Source organism: Aquila chrysaetos, chromosome 15 (genome assembly GCF_900496995.4).
Source record: "Aquila chrysaetos chrysaetos chromosome 15, bAquChr1.4, whole genome shotgun sequence".
In the NCBI taxonomy this organism is placed as follows: domain Eukaryota; kingdom Metazoa; phylum Chordata; class Aves; order Accipitriformes; family Accipitridae; genus Aquila; species Aquila chrysaetos.
Genome location: NC_044018.1, coordinates 8,050,324 through 8,071,004, shown reverse-complemented (window position 1 = coordinate 8,071,004; position 20,681 = coordinate 8,050,324). Strand labels below are relative to the sequence as shown.

The 20,681-nt window shown below is 41.7% G+C and overlaps 1 protein-coding gene across 7 annotated transcripts in view; it reads left to right on the top strand.

Annotated features, from left to right (window-relative positions):
- Window positions 1-20,671, top strand: part of MFSD2B (major facilitator superfamily domain containing 2B) — a 46,127-nt gene extending 25,456 nt beyond the window's left edge. For 5 of the 7 annotated variants that reach the window (XM_030037808.2, XM_041128919.1, XM_041128918.1 and 2 more), the window contains 6 exons: window positions 2,052-2,135; window positions 3,809-3,889; window positions 8,028-8,137; window positions 9,393-9,536; window positions 11,453-11,629; window positions 12,675-20,671. In XM_030037808.2, coding sequence (XP_029893668.1) covers window positions 2,052-2,135; window positions 3,809-3,889; window positions 8,028-8,137; window positions 9,393-9,536; window positions 11,453-11,629; window positions 12,675-12,732 — 654 coding nt within the window. In that variant the 3' untranslated portion in view covers window positions 12,733-20,671. Of the gene's footprint in view, window positions 1-2,051; window positions 2,136-3,808; window positions 3,890-8,027; window positions 8,138-9,392; window positions 9,537-11,452; window positions 11,630-12,674 lie in introns of those variants that run through there. The other 2 variants (XM_041128921.1, XM_041128922.1) reach the window with 2 other exon arrangements.
- The last annotated feature ends 10 nt before the right edge of the window (window positions 20,672-20,681 follow it).

Below are 20,681 nucleotides of genomic sequence, written 5' to 3'. Positions count from 1 at the left end.
AACTAGTCCTAGTGACCCAGATTGGGTCATTATATGTTATCCATCTATAGTCTCCTGTGGTTTCAGTTGCTTAGAGAATGCTTTTTCTCTTCTCTCTGTTCTTCTCTATAGTGTGTGCCGCTTTAAACCATTGCCCCTTTCCTTTGCATAGGTGGCTGTTCTCAGATAGTGGCTGAACTGGTTCTTATGGAGTCTTTTGTGATGGAAGGGATTAGGTCAGAGTAAGAAGATGTTCAGAGGCAGGAGGTCTTACCTCTCTCAGAGCTAGATAGAGCTAATTTTCAAATGAGGACCTGCAGTTGAATGTGGTGCTCTCAAAAAGATGCAATACGTCCTCCCATCGAGAGAAGTTGTAGAAAAACTTAAAGCCACTCAGTAAGAAACCCTTACTCCCCATAGTCCATCAGTCTTTTTAAAGCTTGATTTTTGAGCTATGGTGGACTTGAGAAATTTGCTATTTTAACATGAACCTGTACATATCAGTTGAAGTTGGATTTATTTTGAAAAACAAATAATATTCACATTTTTGTCAAGAGACTCTTAGTCACATGAGCCATTGATCAAGTAAATATCAGGACAGAGGGCAAGCACAGGGCATGTAAGAGAGAAATACTGTGTTCACCAGCAGTCCTGGTGAATTAGTAAGTTCCTTGGAAGGGCTGCTTAAAAGTCTGTTTGCCAAAGAATCGCTGAAGTTTCCTGTTGGCCTGGATTTGGGCACAGTTAGTAGGCTGTCCTTTACACCATCTGTCAGTCCTTGCTGGGATAGCAGAAGCATTTCTGCTTACATCTGGGAGCTGCAGGCACTGTGAACAACAGTAGAGACAGGGAGAAGATGAAAGGTGAAAGGTCCCTTATGGTCCAGACCCTTCCAGCATCCATTCAGTCAGTAAGGATACAGCGCACATCTGGTTGCAGCAGCCAACTATTTGCTGACAACACCCAGAGAGGAAAAGAACTTCTGTCAGTCCACATCTCTTTATTTTTCTATTTGTACAAAATGAAGGGAAGGTGTGAGGGGAGGCAGAAGCTGGAAGCTATATTGCTCCAGTTCAGCCAGCGTGAGCAACCCTTGCTATTGTTCCACTGACTTCGTGGAATTTAGTGAGTGGATTACTGGTGAGCAAAGGAACAGACAGGTAAAGATGCATTGGCCATAATCCCAGAGCATGATATTCTACATCTAAAATGAAGGCAGGTGAACTGGGACACAAGCTAGGGAAGGTTTTGGTGGCAATGGAGAAAGGATATATCTTTTATCCTAATTTGTATACAGATGATTGGCCACTTATAATCTACAAGCACACAAAGGAGCAAGAGTTGATCATACTGCTGTGGCATGAGTATTAAATCCTCCTCTGTTGTTCCACTTCTGCAAAATTGCTGGATCTGGGCCTGAACCATATTCTGGTATTCAGAACCCCCCTGAATTCTGCAAAAGCATGGTGGCAGTGGCTTCATCTGTCATTATAACACAGTGCAGCTAGATCCTCCCATCCAATGAGTACTCAGACTTACGGAGATGTCTGACCCAAAGCTACACTCCATAGCCAAGGTTGTATACAAAACCAGCAGTTAGCTGCTTTACTACAAGAAGTTGGCGTGAGTGTAATTGCAGCTGAAGAGTAACTTGTTTTGGAGTCAGAGCTTCTGGTGAAAGATTTACGGCATTGCTATGGAAAAGGAAGGGCAATTTCTTGCAGTAGTCTGCAGCTGTGACAACAACACAAGGCAATTGCAACATCGGGAATAAAGTCTTTAAACAGAATTCTCTCATAAGACAGTTCCTGTTTTGGTCATTTTTATGCCATATTAGGTGCATGGTTTACCTCTTGCTTGCCCCAATATTATTGGCATGTTACTCCAGTGATAGCAGGAGAGTTATTGCTTCTTTAAATTGTTGCAAATGAGGGAAGAATGAGACTCCCAAATTCTACATTTAACAAATCAGTCACCAAATATGTTTGGCTAGTATGGAGTGTGAAGTCATTTTTGTCTTTTTTAATTTTCCTTTTTTTTTTGGTGATCACCAAATGTCTTCAACTCAACAGCTGGAGCAGAGCAACTTTGTCCTTTTCTGCACTCATGCTGCTGATCTTCGCAATCACTTCCAGTATTTGGTGGTGACCATCTTGGTGAGTTGCACTTCTCTCCCATATTTTTATTTGATAGCTGGTTCTCACTGTTTTTTGGCAGAAAATAACAGAAGACAAGAAGAGTTTTGTGTCTAGACAGAGCTGTTAGGAAGCTACACCATCTTTTCCACTGCCTGTTTGAAATAAAGCTGTTGTTCCCTACTGTACTTCTAAAAAATTAATGTTTTGGAGCCTTTAATTAATTCCTTGTTGCTTTTACCTGTAAGTCACTTTCTGCTCCTATAAAGGACAAAAGCTGCTGCCAGAAATGAGGTCTGGAATTTTAGCTCCTTTTTCCCTTTCCCCAGTCTAATATGCTGAAAATTAAACAACTTTAATTTGTGTACTCATACACATGAGCCTTCTGGGCTAGGCAGCTTGCACGGATAAATATTTTAAATATCCAGAGATATGAAGATTCTTCTCTAAAGCAATTGGAAATGTGACAAAAAGATCCTTTTACAGAATCTTTTTCTTGACAGGCAGAGGTAGAATTCTGCTTGCTTAGGTGGTACTTATAACTCAGTTACACACTGCTCCTGTATTGCATGATTTACTTCGTGATTACAAGTAATATTAATTGAAAACTGCCATTTTCATCCTTCTGACCAAAGTCCTTTTAACACAAGTAGAACATTTAATGCTGCATAATTACTGGGATGTGCATGTACTGCAATTTGAAATATTTTGTAGAGAATTTGTCTACCATATAGAATACTGCAGCAGTCATTTTCAGGGAAGCTGTTGCATGATTTCTGACCCATTTGGCACAGAGACTTTGTGGAACCATCTGAGGGGAACTTCATTTCTACTTCTTAGTCCTAGCACCCCACCCTTTCACCCTTTCCTCCCCTTTTTGATTCTCCCTTTCCCACATTAATAAGACAGATCTTTTCCAATTATTAAAACCAAAATGTTGGAGAGCAAGGGATGACTGCTGGGTATCTTAAGGGTCTGCGAGCAATGGACACCAAGAAAAGAGGCAACAGGCAGTAGAGTCAGTAAAGAGTAGAATATAACTCTAACAATGAGATGACATTTGAATTTAGGTCAGTCGTAAGACTGTCGTTAGTAGCAATACCTGGGTGCATTGGTACTATGTTGCTTGTGGTTGTTCCTGTTACTAGGTGAGTATTATAGTATATGAAATGGTAATGTTGACTGTAAGTGACTATTTCTCTTATCGGTTGTTCCTAAGAATAAACATGTAGTATGGTATATGTACTCTAAGTATATCTTAAGATAACTGTATCTTGTGCTTCAGCTTTCTTCCTGTATGATGGGGTGGAGCTTAATTCACTTATCATTTTTCAGGTTTAGATAATGAGGCAAAAGGCATTAGCAAAGTATGACTATTTGCAGTATCTTTGAACTTTAATGACTGTATCATGTATAGCTTTAACTGCTGTGGCTTATATTAGGAAAGGGAATTTTTAAGACACTGCCTTCTGATATTTGACTGTGGAAAACTCTCTCATGGATAGCTTTTGTTTATAATACATTATATTTGAATTTAAAAAAAATCACTCAAAGGATGAGGAGAAACAGGAATCTGCAAGTTCACCTTCCTATCAGACTGTAATGTACTAGACAAAAAGATGTCTGTGAGCTCTACAGCTGAAGAAGAGAGTGGCAGTAAGCACAGTACAGATATGGGTTTTTGTCAATTGTAGGTATCAGCAGCTGTGAGTATTCCCTTCTGGCAGAAGTTTCTGCAGCGATTTGGCAAGAAGTGTGCAGCATGTGGGATTTCGGTAAGCAAATCCTTTGAGAAAAAGATCTGCTTGTGCTCACTTCATTTGACAACTGGAGCCACTTCAGGAGCTCTTTCAAGTGCTTATAACCTCAAGCTACATGAAATTTGCTCAGTTTTAGGGTTCGTTTTAAATCGTTATACCAAATTTCAGACACATTCCAAGTTTCCAAGCGAAACTTTTGAGAAATGGATTGATGCTGAAGGGAGGTCCAAGTTTATTTAAGAATCTGCACAAGCTCTGCATTTGACTGCTCTCAGAAGTGAACCCCAATGAGATTTTATAAATTCAGATCTCTGTTGCTTCAGGTTGACAAGTTATCTGTTGTACAAGGCTTGTTTTGTCTTTGTATATGGTGCTGAGTTGACTGCATCTGTAATTCAGTCACAGAGGAGGAAACAGAAGTCTGTTACTCATCCTTCTCTAGAAACGTAAGAAGGCAGGGCTGCCCACATCCCTCTGAATAGAGATGGACAGTTATTAGTAAAGTAAAGAAATAGGTGACCTACCTGAGAAAAGAAGCCTAGTTTAACTTTGACACATCTCTGCAAAGCCAGCTCAGCAAGCCTGCCCTCATCTCTGATGGATTATTTTAAGTTCTTCACTTAGTGGAGGCAGCAGCAATTTTCTGTCATCATCCTCAGTGAGTCATTGTACAGGCCTATTCCTCCCCATTTTTCCCCTGTTTACCTTCAATTACTTATGAAAGAGGAAAGAAAAATTGTCTGCCTTGTGCACAACAAAGCATGAGGACTTGGAAAATCTAGCCTGAGGCTATATGTCAAAATCTGAACAAAGTTTAGGTCTGGTGACAATTGTTGAATACAATTGAACAGTAATTTTTGGAATTCAAATCTGTATGTTGGAATGACTTCCAAAGAATCAGAAGTAACTTTAAAACCCAAGTTCCAAATATGCTGAATGGTTATGTGTTTCGAAGTAGGCATCTGGAATCCAAGTCCCATCCTCATTTCTTTTTACCACTTCAGCAAAGAGAATTGCCAAAAGCAGTACTGGACCACTGACTGGACCAGGGAATGCAGATTTCCTCCTTAGGAAATCTCCTCCTCTGTCTACTTGGCTACGAAAAATGCTGTCTTCAACCAACTTGGCTCTATAAATTTAGTTTAACATGACTGGAAAGCCTGTCAGCACCTCTGTAAACATGGTTTAACTTAATTTTACAGTTGAGTTGCTTGACTGTGTTATGGTCTAAGTGGGGGCTGGACTGAAAAAAGCCGTCTCTTTATTTCACCTTGTAGACATTTCTCAAGGGACTCAGTGTGTGCTCAGTGATGGATTTTGTGTCTGGCAATGCATCACAGAGGCTTCCTATACTACCAGCTTGTGTGATCTGTACAACTAATCTGTTCTCTCTCACTGTGAAATAAAATCACATCATTTAAGGCTCCTGTGTTTGTCACTGGGGAATGTTCTTCCGGAAGGGAAGGAGACAGGAGAGAAAACAAGTTTTTTTCTCCAAAACCTTACTCAGATTTCAGGGTGAAGGTGTAATTTGAAATTCAGTTTCCTGAAAAAAATTTCACACTGCTCCAGACTAATTTTTCCTGTTAAAGTGGTCCTATGTCGAAGAGACCCCTGAAAGAGTATAGAAGGCAGGGTAGGTAGATAAGCAACAAGAATCTTGGCTTCTTGCCACTGATATTGCTCCCCTTTTACTCATTCCTCCACAAGAGATGGCCAACAGTCTAAGTACTGACTAATTATCTAAACTTCCTGGAAGTTTAAAGCCTAGACTTTCTGGAGGTATACGGTCATGCCCAAGCAGGATCCTTGATAGCATTCTTCCTGTGATCAGGCTGGCACACAGACTAGGTAGGAATTATTCTCCTCTGTTTATTTGCGTCTGCTTCCACGTGCTATGTTCATTTAGATTGTCTGCTCTGCCCTCATGGGGAAAACGCTGAACTGCACATCAGTAAGTCTCTCAGCTGGTGACTGGAGTTGAAGCCGTCATGAGAAATTTTAAGTGTGGCAGCTTGTTGGTTCATGGTTTTGGCAAGGTGTTTGAAACTGGAATATTGCTCGGTCTCACAACTCTAGCTTCCATCCTAGCTAATAATAGCTTTTGGCTGCAGGTTTCGGAGGATTTAGTAAAAAATAAAAACAAATCCAAAAACGCCTCCAATCTTTTCACCTCCCCACACATACACAATTGTTTATTTGCCATCTATCAGCACTGTGCAGCATGGAGGCATGCCCTTGGGTGAATCCTGGCTGTGCAGTCCCTTTTCCACGCTCCCATCCCCATTTCCACTCGCATCCTAGCTGCACCTTTTCCTAATTTGCCCTTCATAATGTGCTGCTGCACAGGCCAGTACCACCTTTAGCATCTCAGCAGGGTCGCCTTCGATAGTGCTGTCCGGGAATGGATGGAAGACACGTGATAACGGTAGGATATTGTTTATGACTCGGAGGGCAGCAGGCCCTGTGACTAGGGAGCAGGGTGCCAATAACAGAGTATTTGCTTTAAAGTTGGAAAGAAGGAGATGCATCAGCTGTTTATTACAGCAGGAACACTGGCCCTGTGATTGCACTACCGTTGCATGTGTGAGACTTTAAGGCATTGTAGCCTCAGTCCTGCGGGTCGTGCTTCTCTTTCAGTAGAAAATTACAGTTACAATGATTATTATTATCGATCTAGAATTTTGTTTAGTGCTTTGTTTTCTGAGTGGTTGCCCCGTGTGGAGCATAAGGCAGTCATGAAATTGCTTATAGGCAACATAAAATCTTGTATTGCTGGAGTGCTCTCTTGTGGTGAAATAACGATTTTGCCACAGCATTGGGCTAATGCAAGGATTATCTGTCTGTGCTGGGAAGTTGCAGTCAGGAAAGGTTATTTTCTGCCTCCTTAGGTTAGGAGCAAATGCTTTAGATGGGAAATGCATTTAAAACATAAACATAATGGATCAGACTCCAGGACTCCCAGAATCACTTATCATACAGAACTGTAAATAGCAGTGCTTAGGGGAATCACTCTCTGTGAAAGCTCTTCTCATACCCTCAGCTCCCAAGCTGCAAGTATAGAGGATTGAAACACTTAATGTTAAACTAATCCCCCATCATTAAAAAGCCTGTAGATAAGCCCCCGGTTCTGGATTCTACATGTGCTGTGCCCATGGTTCACAGGCATGGGAGATGGAGCATGTGATGCGTACAGGGCAGCTGGGCTGTATGCATTCAATCAGCATTTAAAATAGTGGATTTTCAATCCTGTAAGCCCATTGCGTCAAGTGGAAGTTGAAGAAATCAGATGGTTTTAAGTACTGCCAGAAAACAAATCCTGAGCATCCCAAATTACTTTGGTTTTGAGGGTAGCCTTAGTGACTTGTGCAGTGTCATGAGCCTATCTGGCTGCGTGGAATGGGCGCAAACCACGTTGCCTTCCTGGTTTTAGTTATTGCAGAGTACCTAGATTGCTTTAAAGTGGTCATTGGAAATTAAGGTGTAAGCAAACTCTTCTTTATTCAAGACTCAAGATGATCTGTGAAATAGGATATTTACAGTTTAAAATGACTGTTGAACCCCTGCCCCTCCCCTTGAAATTCAGTGGGATGATGTTTCAATGTTTTGTCTCAGTGAATTAAATAGTTCCACTGGCCTAGGACAGAAACCAGTGGTCGGTCATCACTATTACTAAACTGGCAGAAAAATCTTAGCACAAGCTGATTAGCAATCTCCCAAGAAATATCTGAGCACAGTTTGGGAACTAGCCCACTTAAGGGCTCTTCACAAAAAGTGTTTATATGGCCACACTTCTTTTGGAGACTGTGAATATTTAGGAGTATGAACGTGGGCAGGGTCTGCCAGCTGGCCTCATGACTGATAAATAGGGTCTTGGTACTGTTCAATTTACTAGTGCAGTTATAGCCCTAATACTGCTAACAGTGAAGGCACTAACATTGCTTGTCCTATTTTTTTCTGATTCTTCTGGATAGGTAAATAGAGATTGGCTCAGGGCCCTTTGGAAATGTCATTTCATCAAAATACTGAAGTATTAGGTGTTGCTGTGCATGAACTGTTTTGTAACACAATCTTATATTTTGAAGGGAACTGTCTATATACAATTGAGCAGTGCGTAATGTAAGTTAAATGTATTGTTTTTCTTCGTCTTCAGTGGATGATTCCTTTTGCAGTCATGCTAGTGACCATTCCAAACCTGATCCTGGCTTACTTAGTGGCATTCGTCTCTGGTCTGAGCATTGCAGCATCTCTTCTGTTGCCATGGTAGGAGAATTTTACATCTGAGTTGGGGAAGGGGTATATGTCTGCACGTACGTACTACTGCATGGAATTTGCCTCTGAAAGAGGCAGAGTTTGGCAAGGGTCACTTCTTCCAAGAATCTTTTTCTGCTTTTATAATAGAGGCTGTTTGCAATGACCTGACTTTGGTTGCCCTGTTATTAACAGATTACGTCTACTGTAACTGTAGCTGGTCTTTGTACATAAGAGTATGTAGATGAATCAATAATCTAAGTAGCTATACAACTTGTGATAACAGTAAATCGGTTGCCTAGGTTTGGTTTCTAACAGAACTACAGGAATGATGAAGTTAGATAAATCAATTAATGGTGAGCAATTAAGAACGTAGCAGAGGAAACGTAAGCCAAGCTATATATCCCTGATTGAGCAGTCCTCTGTTATAGATTAAATAATACAAAAATATGATTAAAAGAAATTGAGAATTCAAGGTCCTTTTCTCTTGAGGACTGAAAACATGTGGGTAAAAAAAACTACTCAAGGGTGAGCAGGGTGGGACATTTTCTCTCGGAAGGGAGTAATTATTATTCAATCAAACTGACCAGAAAGCAAGACCGCTGCTGAGAGCTGTTTTGCATTACTCATTTGTACAATGCCCTGAAAACTCCAAGAGATCATGGAAACATAGTTTGAAATAAGCTGTCAGACTACATAAGCTTTTCTGCACAGAGGGCGAGAAGCCCTTTTTCTAACAGTAAATCATGACATATATTGGAAATAAAATGTCAATTCACAGTTGATATTTGAGAAGCTTCCATTCTGATTCCCTATTACCAAATTCATTCTCTTTGAAATAGAGAGAGAATAGGCCTCATTGGTTTCTGAAAATTTTGTTAGCTTGTCAAAAGAGTTATTTCAGAGTGAAACTATTCAGAGATTCAGAGTCCCTTGAAATCTTAAGAAACATGTTTTTTGTTGTTCTTTTTTTAGTATCACAACTTCTGATTGGAATGACAGTCAGTCTAAAGAATTCTGTCACCTCCCAGCAGGTGTTTGATAGTTTTTCAGCTGGTTTTCTACTTCATAATATGTGGCCATGTGTTTCTTACATGGATTTTTGCCCTCCTGTCCAGCAGTAGAACTTTTTGAACTGGATTCTTTCATGTGCATGACTACCTCAAAAAGATCTTAAGAAGGAAGGAGGGTTATACTCTTTCAGAAAGTTTGGACTTTGAGAAGAGATTTTGGCTTGATTTTTTTCTTGTATGTTGCTCATCTCTAGGTCAATGCTGCCTGATGTTGTTGATAACTTTCGCCTGCAGAATCCTCATGGAAAAGGACATGAAACCATTTTCTATTCTTCTTATGTTTTCTTTACCAAGATGTCAGCAGGAATTGGCTTAGGAATTTCTGCAGCAGGCCTGGAGTAAGTAACACTGTGTTTCCATTTAGTGGATCTACTCTGAAAGCATTCTGAGGTTACTCTGCCTTTACCCTGTAGAGTTAATTGCCTTTTTGCCCTGAGCCTGAAAGTGCCAGCAGCTCCAGATGTCTAACCACTAAAGACAGGATTGTTATCATCTAAGCCAGACCACTGAGCATTAAGTTGCCTGCCCTAACATGTTTCAGTTCAGAAGGACCTGAGTTCCCTTTAGATTTTCCTTTTTCCAAATTACTCATGTAAATTTTAGTGGCTTATATGAATAAAGAACTAAACATGAAAGCTCAGCAGATGAAGGTCCCCCACAACTGATACAGCTGCTTTGTGCATTCCCTGTTGCATCTGGGTTGGACTCTGTATATGATCTTGTAAGTCTTTACATGGATTGGAGGGATTTCAGGAGTGCCTAGTGGCCTGTTCAGCATAAAAGGATCACTGATTCCTGCATGGTTTTAGGGAACTGGACACTGATCGGAGTCAGGAACAGAGTCTTTCTTACAGCTCTGCCCATCACCTAGACCATGTCAGTTTGGAAGATGCTTTGTGTTCTCCTTCTACTTTTGCCTTGTCTGTTCTGACTGGACAGTCAGGTTGAGAAAGTGGTCAGCCATCTCCTGCCCTGCTTTTGTGCATGACCTAGCAGAAAGGGCCTTTGCCTGCAGCTGCTAGGTTTCAGTATACATACAGCGCACAAACACACAATAAACGCTTAGAAGGGAACTTGCCTGAAATACTATCTAGCCCTTGGCTCCAAGTTAGGTTTTGGTAACTAGAGTGTTTTGCTTCAGGGCCTTCAGCCGAAACTGCTAACTAACAGGCAGTGCTTGGCTGAACATTTCAAGCTTAGGAATTTTAGATGCTTACTGCTAACACCCTGTCGTGGTTTAAACCCAGCTGGCAACTAAGCACCACTCTGCCGGTCGTGCGCTCCCCCCCAGTGGGATGGGGAAGAGAATCAGAAGGGTAAAAGTGAGAAAACTCGTGGGTTGAGATAAAGACAGTTTAATAGGTAAAGCAAAAGCCGTGCACGCAAGCAAAGCAAAACAAGAATGCATTCACTACTTCCCATCAGCAGGCAGGTGTCCAGCCATCTCCAGGAAAGCAGGGCTCCATCACGCGTAACGGTTACTGTATTATCAACACTGTTTTCAGCACAAATCCAAAACATAGTCCCATACTAGCTACTATGAAGAAAATTTACTCTATCCCAGCCAAAAGCAGCACACACCCTCAAACAAATCGCTGTTCACCAATTAGCCCCTTTTCAATTGCATTCCAGTTAGCTCCCAGCAATTTGCCAAGGCAGATGTTTGTGGAAGAACACAGAAGACAGTGATGCCAAATGAGCTTAAGCTTTGATAGGTGTATGTTCAGAGGAAAATAAAATCTTTCCACAAATTGGGAATGGAAATTTGAGTATATCAGCAGTTGTGGGACTGAATGAAAGACCTGAATCAATGAGCTGTAAGTGTGTACCTAACTCTAAGCACTTGAGTAAATTTGTCTATCTTGAGAAGAGTGCTTAAGTGTGTGTTTAAATTAAAGTTAATTATTGCTGTTGAAATTGGTCAGATTACTTGCACACTTTTAAAGCAGAGCCTAAATACTTGGCTGAATATTATCAGGAAACACGTAACAGATCAATTTCGTTACATGGGATTCCATGCTCCTCTTAATAGTTAAATGTTACATAATAATAATAATGAGAAAATGCAGAGGTTAATGCAGTTATCTGTAAATCGAGCACAAAGATGAGATTTGAAAAACAAGATTTGAAACATGTAATGAGGGGAAGGAAAAAGTTTGGGGGGAAAGGAGTGACCCAGGAAGGGGGCCTTCAGATGAACAACTGCCTTTTAGCTTTGGACATACACACACCACTGTTATTTCCATTTGTTTAGGTTTACTGGATACAAGCCAGGGATGTGCAGACAATCCAACGATGTGATCCTCACACTGAAAATCCTCATTGGAGCGGTCCCTGCTATCCTCATCCTTGTAGGTTTATTTATACTTCTTTTCTACCCAATCACTGAAGAAAGTCGGAAGGAAACAAAGCTTGCACTTGAAGTGTTAAGGTAGGTTTGAACTGGCAGCAAACAGCAGTAACATCACCGCAGCAGCTCTTAGTCATACTGGGCAAAAATTATTAGCTACCAACATACACCTCTATATTCCTTACAACAAAACAAAACAACAGTCTATTAGCTGAATTATTAACTGAATGGTACCATTACATGCTCCGGTATCTTATTTTTGTAGTGTAGTACTACCTGCTTAGAGGACCATTTATCAGATATATTGGCTGCTATATTTTACTTTTTCTCTGGGGTGGTGCACAAAGCAGTATTGCAGGGCAGTGTTTCAAGCCAGAAATGAAGAATATTCTACATAGATTAAATTTCTGGAGAAAATGTCAATAGTTACAATTTACTTGTATATGGAAGAAAATGGCATTCTTGACTGCATTCTTGGTGTTTATGGCATACGAAAAACATCCAAACCATTCAGAGGCGTAGGCAGGAAAGATTGTGGGACAAAAAGAAAGGATAGCTTTGAGCTGTTCTTTCCCTTTTTTTACCCTATCACTCTCCCTTCTTCCCCTTTCCTCCCTCTCCAAAGAAAATGTTGCCTAGCTCAAAATTATCCACCTCTGTCAAATGAAGCCTTGGTATACTGAGGACATATGTAAGAACAGTCTATCCTAGATTGATGGATTAAATATCGACATATATTGTTACTCCATCTTGGTTTTATTATCCCAAGTTAATGGAGTTGGAAACTGATTTCCCTGTCAAGGGATCGATTCCAGGCCCTCAGGGTGAGTATCTGGGACCACTTCATTGCCCTAAGGTATCCAAGATACCTGCATGGGGTTGGCAGATATGGCACAGGCCTCTCGTGCACCAGCTGCTTTCTTGAGTGGCAGCTGCAGACCGGAGGGGACAGGCTAAACAGTCTAAAATGGGACTGGTCCTCCTGTGTAGGTACTTTAGTCACTGTCCATAACAACTACACCTTGCTGGTGGTTCTCAGTTGTTTGAGATTGCCAAACCGTAGCTTGATTAGTTAGCAATAAAAGCCAGAAGTCTGTTCATGTATCATTTGTTCTGCTTTTAACAGAAGGAGCCATCAAAGCACAGAGAACCTGGATGACCATAAAGAGGACACTTCTGTCTGAAAGCTCTGAATACAGGGACTTTCCAAATACAGTCTTGCATCCTATACACAAACTCTGTGAGAGTCTTCTGGGACATTTCTCTGCTCACATTTTATCAAAAAGGATAAAGGATCATTCTCACATAGTCAGTAATGAAATCAAGAGAGGACACCACCATGCAAAATATATATCGAACTCCATGCACTGTGCTAAAAAAGACATTACAAATGTTCAGGAACATAAGCTATTGAAGGGTTGGGGGTTTTTTGTTCGTTTTTCAATGATTAACAGAAGGCTGTGATTTCAATGCAACAGGAGATTCTAGGGACTTGTAGATCAAGGGAAAAAAGTGTAAATGTGATGCACAACCCAAACTTTAACTCATGTGATGTATTTCACCCTTAGAGCCTGGGGTGGATTTTGAACAAAAAGTCTACCTATAAATTGCACACTGTTGTGTCTGGTAAGCACTTGGGAATCCTGAAGTATGCTATGCGAAGTTAGAATTTACTTTGTTTTGAAATGAAGCAAATCGTTCATGCAGGCATGTTTTGAGGATTTTCTCACACAGAGTTTTTTCTGAAAGAGATTTTGATGTAATTTAACTTCATAGTTTTTTATATGAAACAGACCTTTACATTTCTCATTACTGGAGTTCCTTGCTTCTGACACCTGTAAACTCATCTTTGTCAGAGAATGAGTACTTAACATTTTCAAAAACATAATCTCCACTCAGGATACCCCAAATCAGTAGTCCCTTCCAAAAATTAGACTATGCCATTCAAATTTCTGTAAATTTTGGCCTTTAATCATGATACTCACCCATTTCTCATGTGGTGTAGGCTCTCTGCCTCACAAAACACCATGGCATGTGTGTTAATCTCAGCTTGCACACAGTGTTTTATAATAATGAGGCTACACCTGACTTTTAAATGGTGATTTTTTTTCAGTCAGGGATGTGTCATCATGATTTAGATACATTAACTGAAACCTCATTTCTACTATAGATTGACAGTGCTGAACTCATTTTGTAGGTGAAAGACACACCTAACCTCAGGCAGTTTCTGGAGCACTTAAGTTCAGACCTGGTCATTCTGGGCTGCTTCTGTAGTCAGTGGAGATACAGAGACCTCCAGAGGCTGGCTCCAAGCTTAAGCTAAAATGACTGGACTCCGAAGACATACCTAAATCTGGAGGGGAGAGTGATGAATCCCAGAGTTGAAGGCTTGTTCACCTTGAAGAAATTAGCACAATGCAAGACAAGACACAGCCCACTGACTTCACCGCATGAATATGTGGGAGGGTGCCTTTATTTTATACTGGAAGTGCCTTTGGAGGACTGGCTTGCCACTGTTAGGGAGCACTCGCCGTAGGTGTCACTGGAGGCAGTGACTACAAGTAATTTGCTCAGGGCCATCTGGGAAGTGACTCCAGTGCTGGGAAACTAGGAAAGCTTTTACTGAAAGACATTGTGAAGTAAAATCAGTGCATCCATTGAGTATCTCATCAAGTTTAATACTGAAACCTTTTCAGGAAAGTTTGAAGTCTAAGGCCTAATGAACTGTCCTAATTCAGCAAAACACTTAATCATGAGTGAGCTTTTAGGGATATTTTGAATGTGTGTAGGTAAGAGTTAACTGTGTTTAAGACTTCTGTTGAATTGACACCTAAGGCTGGGGATTTTTTGTTTCAGTTCTTGGACAAATCAAGATATGTATGCCTGGGGCATATGTGTTTACAACAAAAAAAACCCAATTTTGAGCCTGATGGAATTTGAAATAGTAGATTTACTGCACTTTGAAGTAGGTAAGTTATGTAGTAATATCACATAGCTCCAAAACATCATAGAAAACAGTTTTGGGGGGTTGATTTATTCTGTGATATTTGCATATTTCTGAATAGTCGTCTTTAAAAACAACCAGAAGTCCCAGTAAAGGCCGTTAGTGTTTTTTAATGGGTTATGTTTTCAGTTGTTATAAATCTGTAGCTACAAGGCAGTGGATCCGTGTCAGTTTACATAAGCCGAATACTTAGCCCAGTGATAAAAGGGTTGCAGAAACTGCTGGCTGTGGTTGATTGGAGTAATTTGAATGTGGCTTAAGATATTATTTCTAGATCAGTTGTGCAGCTGCCTCTAAATTGCACAACACTGAATCTGAATTCACTCTCTTGCAAGGTAAACTTAGTTGATTATAAACTGTTTTCCTCTTTCCAGAGAGACAATGTGATATTTACCTAACAGATGCATTCAGTCCTTGCTTTGCATATGATAGTAATAAAGGGAACTGCCAAAATCAAATAGACAGCTTCTGTAGATGAAATGTGGCAGCGTATTTTTATATTTTGAAAATCTCATTATTTTATTTGATTATCAGAGTTGTACTTTTGTTAAGAAAATGAATGTATTTTTGTAAGTAGAAAGAATGGAAGAGTAAGTGCAGGGTAAGATTTTTTTTTTTTTTGTAATTTTCTTTTTTTTAGGGCTCAGTGTTGGTGCTGTAAAATGAATGAACTTTTGTACGTCTCCTTGTCAGTTTTAAATGATGTGTATGCCTTAAGTATGTTCGGAACATGTGACTGAAAGAAGCAGGTTCTTATATTGGCAACCATTCAGATTAAACGCTAATCTAATGTAAGCCTCCTGCCTTGCACTGACTGGCAGTAACCAGGGCCAGGTTCAATCCCCAGGGGCTCTCATCCAAGTAACACCCAAATACAGTTGTAAGAATATGGGAGAGATTGGGTTAAGCCAGCTGGGTGCGTAATGGACAGCACTTCCCCACCTGCATGCAAGCAGTTCCAACAAATGGATTTACACAAATAGAGGAAGAAAAGGATAACGGAGTTACGTGTCACTGGGTAGTCCCCCATAAAGCAAGCCATGCCCATTCCTTGCCCTTGCTGAAGTATAGTGATGACAGCCCAAATCTTCTATACTGGGCTGATTGCTGGTATAGTCGGTAGCTGAGCTAGTCACTAGTCATCTCTTCCAGCTTCATCGCCCTTGTAGTTTCTGCCTAAAAATAATGTTGAAACCTTCCAAGGTTATATGGGCTTCCTGAGCATTACTGCTGGTGGTCAGTCTAACCGTGGGTCACAGCTAACCGCGTAGGCAAGCCGCCGTTCCCCACCAGGCACTGAAGGAGGGGGTTGCTGTTAGCCACCGCCACCGCTACCAGCCGTGTCTCCTGCAACCGTGTTCTCCGGCCCTGCTGCACCCTGTCTGTCCCTGAGCCTGCTGACCTGCCACGGCTTAGGTGGATTAGATCGCTTGTGCTGAGTCCCCCATTTTAATAGGTGAATACCACCTCGGGTGTCTGTCTCCGGGGAGTCCTTGAAGGCCGGGACCTTCGGTTTCAGGTCACTGGTTTTTCAGGAAGGGCTCTGTAGATTTGAGAACTAATTCCTTAAGTCACTTCTGCACCTTATAAGCATTGCTGCTAGATTCAATCCCTGCTGCATCCTCTCATCTCTATTCACCTTCTGCATTCCAAGTAACATAGTTGAAGTGGACAATGTTTAAAGCCAAACCCTGCTTTTTTGTGTTCATAGTTTGTTGCCAAATATCACTTGTTCATCTCCTTTTCTATTTGCCTTTCTGGGCTGTAGATAGAAAACTCAGACTTAAATCAATCTTCTTGAGAAGAGGAGTTTCCTTGAGGGAAACTCAGGTCATTTAAGACCTGGTATTTGTTGTCCAGCTCTTTGAAGATGGAGAGGGCAAGTTAGTTCAAAGTCTCATGCAGTAGGGTACAGCCAGTAGCAATCTAGTGTATAGGGGTCAATCACATACCTTGTATGAATTTCATGTCATAGTTAGGTAAAAAACAGTCTCAAAGTGCTACAATAGAGTCTTTCCCTTCAGAAAACTTCTAGACTGATGGAAACATCAGTTAGATTCATACAACTAGCAGGTGAGGGAAGGAGTTGTCTGTTTTCCTGCAGTTTCAGAGATCAGAAGTTCCTTGTACTGCACTGAATGCTTTTTTTTCACCTTAACTCTCTGCAAGACCATGGCTCAGATACCTGGCAAGAGTGCTGAGTATTATGGTTACAAAAATGTGTATATGTTATAGGCTTAAAGTATGAAATCAGATGGCTTTCACATCATTAAGCACCAAATCTGCTGCATAAAACAGATGCTATCTCCCTGGGAAGCTTCATTCAAAAGACACAGTAGCAGCATGTGTCGCTGTCCCTGAGGCACAGGAGGAGACTTTTTGCTATGTTGCACCTGAGAATATACAGTCTCCGAAGACACAAACTGGCACGACACAGAGCTGAACAAAACAGAGGGAGAATGGTGCTAGAGCCATGGCACTCTGCAGAAAAGTTGGGTCCTCAACATCATTTCAGAGATGATTACAGAGCAGCAGTCTTTAACCTTAACTGGAGAGCAGCAGTGCTGTTGGATGGTAGGGAAACATGAATGTTTGCTCTAGAAGTGTGGAAGCAGAAATAAATCGTATTTCCTGATCTATTTCTTGTCCTGAATGATGTTAGACAAGACTATGAACTTCAACTACGCCCTTCAGCTTTCTATCCTCCTTTTTGCTGGACTCTGCTGTAGATGGTGAGGAAGGATTGCTCAGGCCCTATGGAACTGACGGTCATTTGCTCAGCTTCATCGATGGAGGTACGCTTTGGAGACCCAGCACCCATCCCCTGCCCGCTCATCTTTGCTGATGTATGTGGAATCATCTATATTCAGCAAAGGATCAAAAGGATTTCCTTTACACCTTAGTATTCTCCATCATGGACTTCCATTTCTGTTTTACCTGGAGGATTTTTTCACCTGCCTAGGCCCAACACAGGCCGCCAGCTTGTCATCATGGTGATGGAACCAGGTTTACACCGGCTGAGAAATTTCTGTCCAAATTGGCTGCAGCCCATGAGGAAGTATTTCCCTTGTGTTTCCAGAACAAACTCACCCCTTGGTCACCTTCAAAGTCATCGAGAAGAAGCTGCACATTTGCCACATCCAGCTTGATCAATTCTGCCAGTGCTAGCCGTGTCAGATTGTGAGTCTGAGTGCATAGACGTACCCGCCGACATCGGTGTGGGATGAATGCAGAACTGTAGCCACCTCCAGACCCCTGGCAAAGCCTCAGCTGTGCTGAGCTGGCCAGGCAGAGAGAATGGGCAACTCCAGAATTCCCAAAGTGACTTGTAGGGGTGAAAGAAGAGCCATTAGAGAAGAAAGCTCCCTAAACCCACCCTGCAGTCCTCTCCTAAGGGCTCTTGGATTGACATCAATGACCGGGGGGAAAGATGTTGGATGTGGAGACCAAAATGCCACATGCAGAGCATCAGTTAACACTTTCTGGTTACCAGATATTCATGCACTCAGCTTGTCCCTCCCTGATTCCCTGCCTGAGCCCGTGTTCATAGAAAAGCAGATCAATGGAAAAAAACAGCAACTTGACTCAAGAGATGATCAGAGACTGCAGCAAACAGGGCGGAATTTCAGTGCTGGAGGATTCCCAGGAACTGGACAGTCAGCAGAAGCAATGCTATAAAAGCTAAGAAGGATGTATCTTAATTATTCTGGCTGTGCAACTGAAATAATGAGGAGCTTGACAGAGGGCACAGTTAGAAAACATGCTGGGATGTCAGCCTTTCCCATGTCATAGCACAGAAGGGAATGTGTTTTGGTCCTAGCACTGTGAGTACTGATTGCAGGCTTGGTGTCTGCAGACGGTAAAAAGCCAATTAGGAAGTGCCTGATAGACCCGCTCTAAATGAGGAGAACCAGTAGGCAAGTGCAGGGTGTAATGCACAAGGAACTCACGCAAGATACACAAAGGGTACCAGAGTTCAATCTTTCTTTTCCTTCACCTTTCTTTTCAGACCCCACCATGTCCTCCCTGTTTGCCAGCAGACAGTATTGTACTTGTTGCCTACAGGGTGGATCTGAGCAAGGAAACCGTACGATAAATCCAGGACTAAGACATATTGCAGGGCAGGCTGAGTTAATCCAGAAATTAATTGAAACTGGACATAGTTTTGGAGTAGTCAGTGGTGGCACTTGGTTAACACTGGTGTGCCTGTGGCCCCTGCTTGGGTGGTTGCTCAGGGTCCCCGGAGAGCCAGATGTCCCTGGAGAAGTAATAAAGACTAATAGGAAAGAGGGATTTGGATCTCATGGGACAAACTGGAGACAGAGTAGGCAACAGGTTTAATTCATCAAACCCATTTTGTGTTAAGCATAGACTGCTACTGGAAGATGATTCTTCCCACCACCAGCTGGGGTTGGAACCCACACTATGCAAAAAAAAAAAAAAAAAAAAAAAGGAGCTGCTAGGGGTAAAGGGAGCACAGCACCTGCCCACGTTAGAAGAAACAGGATGGAGGAAAAAAACCCTCGCTTTCCAACTTGTTCCTGTACCTCTCCACTTCTCCTCTTCACTTGTTTCATTTGGAAAACTCACAGCTGGTAGCTGAGGATGAATGATTTGATTTGCACCTGAAGTGTAACACTCCCACTGGGGATGACGCAATGGAACATGGTGGGACTTTGGCAGCAGAAGCTATACTTGATTTTTAAGGTTTCTGGCTTCAAGAAGCTTTGATTTATTTTTTTTTATGTCTTTGATGCCTGGTTGTGAGAAGCCATTTACTTGGTGCTGTGTTCTAGCATCCTGCCAAATGGAAAAGCCAAGGATCTTTGGACAAAATGATTTGTCATCTACTGGTCTATGTGGTGGTTGCCACTGGGCTTTGTGGCTTTTGGTTAGAGTAATGGTGATTGTGGACTGCCTCTGGATTAAACAGTGACAATTACTGAGAACAGATGCTTGTTATGTACAAGATGAAGCCCACAATTGCCAAATTATTTCACCTGTTTTCCTCCTCCCCTGTGCAACAAAAGCTGTTAACTTCTAGTTGCACCACCCAACACTGAGTGCTCTTTGCAGCTTTTGCTGATGTTGTATCTTTAGTATTGGATTTTGTGGACAGATGATTTTTTGACAGTGGCTAAATTTCCAAATAGGCAATAAAAAAAGAGATTATATTAGTCCTGAGACAGCAGCTCCAATTCTATAATCTCATCACTTGATTCCTTCTCACGCAGTAAGCGCCACTGTGAAAGCCTGATAAACTGCTTAATGTTATCATGCTTTAATTTTATGCGTAGCAATCTTGGATTACTCTTTTCTTCAGTGCTGCAATCCATACTACAAAAACTTGTGCTGTTTTCCAAATTTCACCTTTGCATTTTCTCTCTCTCACTACAAAAGCCCATAGAACATTTTCTTCTGTCAGCCTTTAAATTGGATGTTCTCAAGGTGATGGGTTATCGGACTTCCCTTCTGCCTGTTCAGCACATATTAGCTATGAAAATTAAAAGAGATGCATTGAAGGCAATGTTGTTAATATTAACAATATTGTTTCAAAGGGAAAAATTTCAATATGAAGAGATGTTTAGAAATATTAACTGGCAAATGTTGTTATTCAAATGTAACTGAAGTCACTTTATGCCTATAACGATGTACTGGGTCTGGCTGGGACGGAGTTAGCTTTCTTCATAGCAGCCTGTACAGTGCTTTGGATCTGTGACCACGACAGTGTTGATGACCCACCGATGTTTTGGCTGTTGCTGAGCAGCACTTGCACAGCATCGGGGCCTTCTCTTTTTCCAGCTCTGCCCCACCAGCGAGCAGGCTCAGGGGGGGCACAAGGAGCTGGGAGGGGACACAGCTGGGACATCTGACCCCCACTGACCAAAGGCATATCCCAGACCATGTGACATTGTGCTCAGCACATGAAGTTGCAAGAAAGGAGAGGGCGGTCAGAGTTACGGCACTCAAACCCCAAGTAACCGTTATACATGCCGAAGCCTTGCTTCCCCACAAGCTGCTGAACAGCCGCCTGTCGATGGGACGTACTGTGCAAACTCCTTATTTCGCGTGACTTGCAAACACAGCTTGTTTTACCTATTAAACTATCTTTATCTCAACCCACGGGTT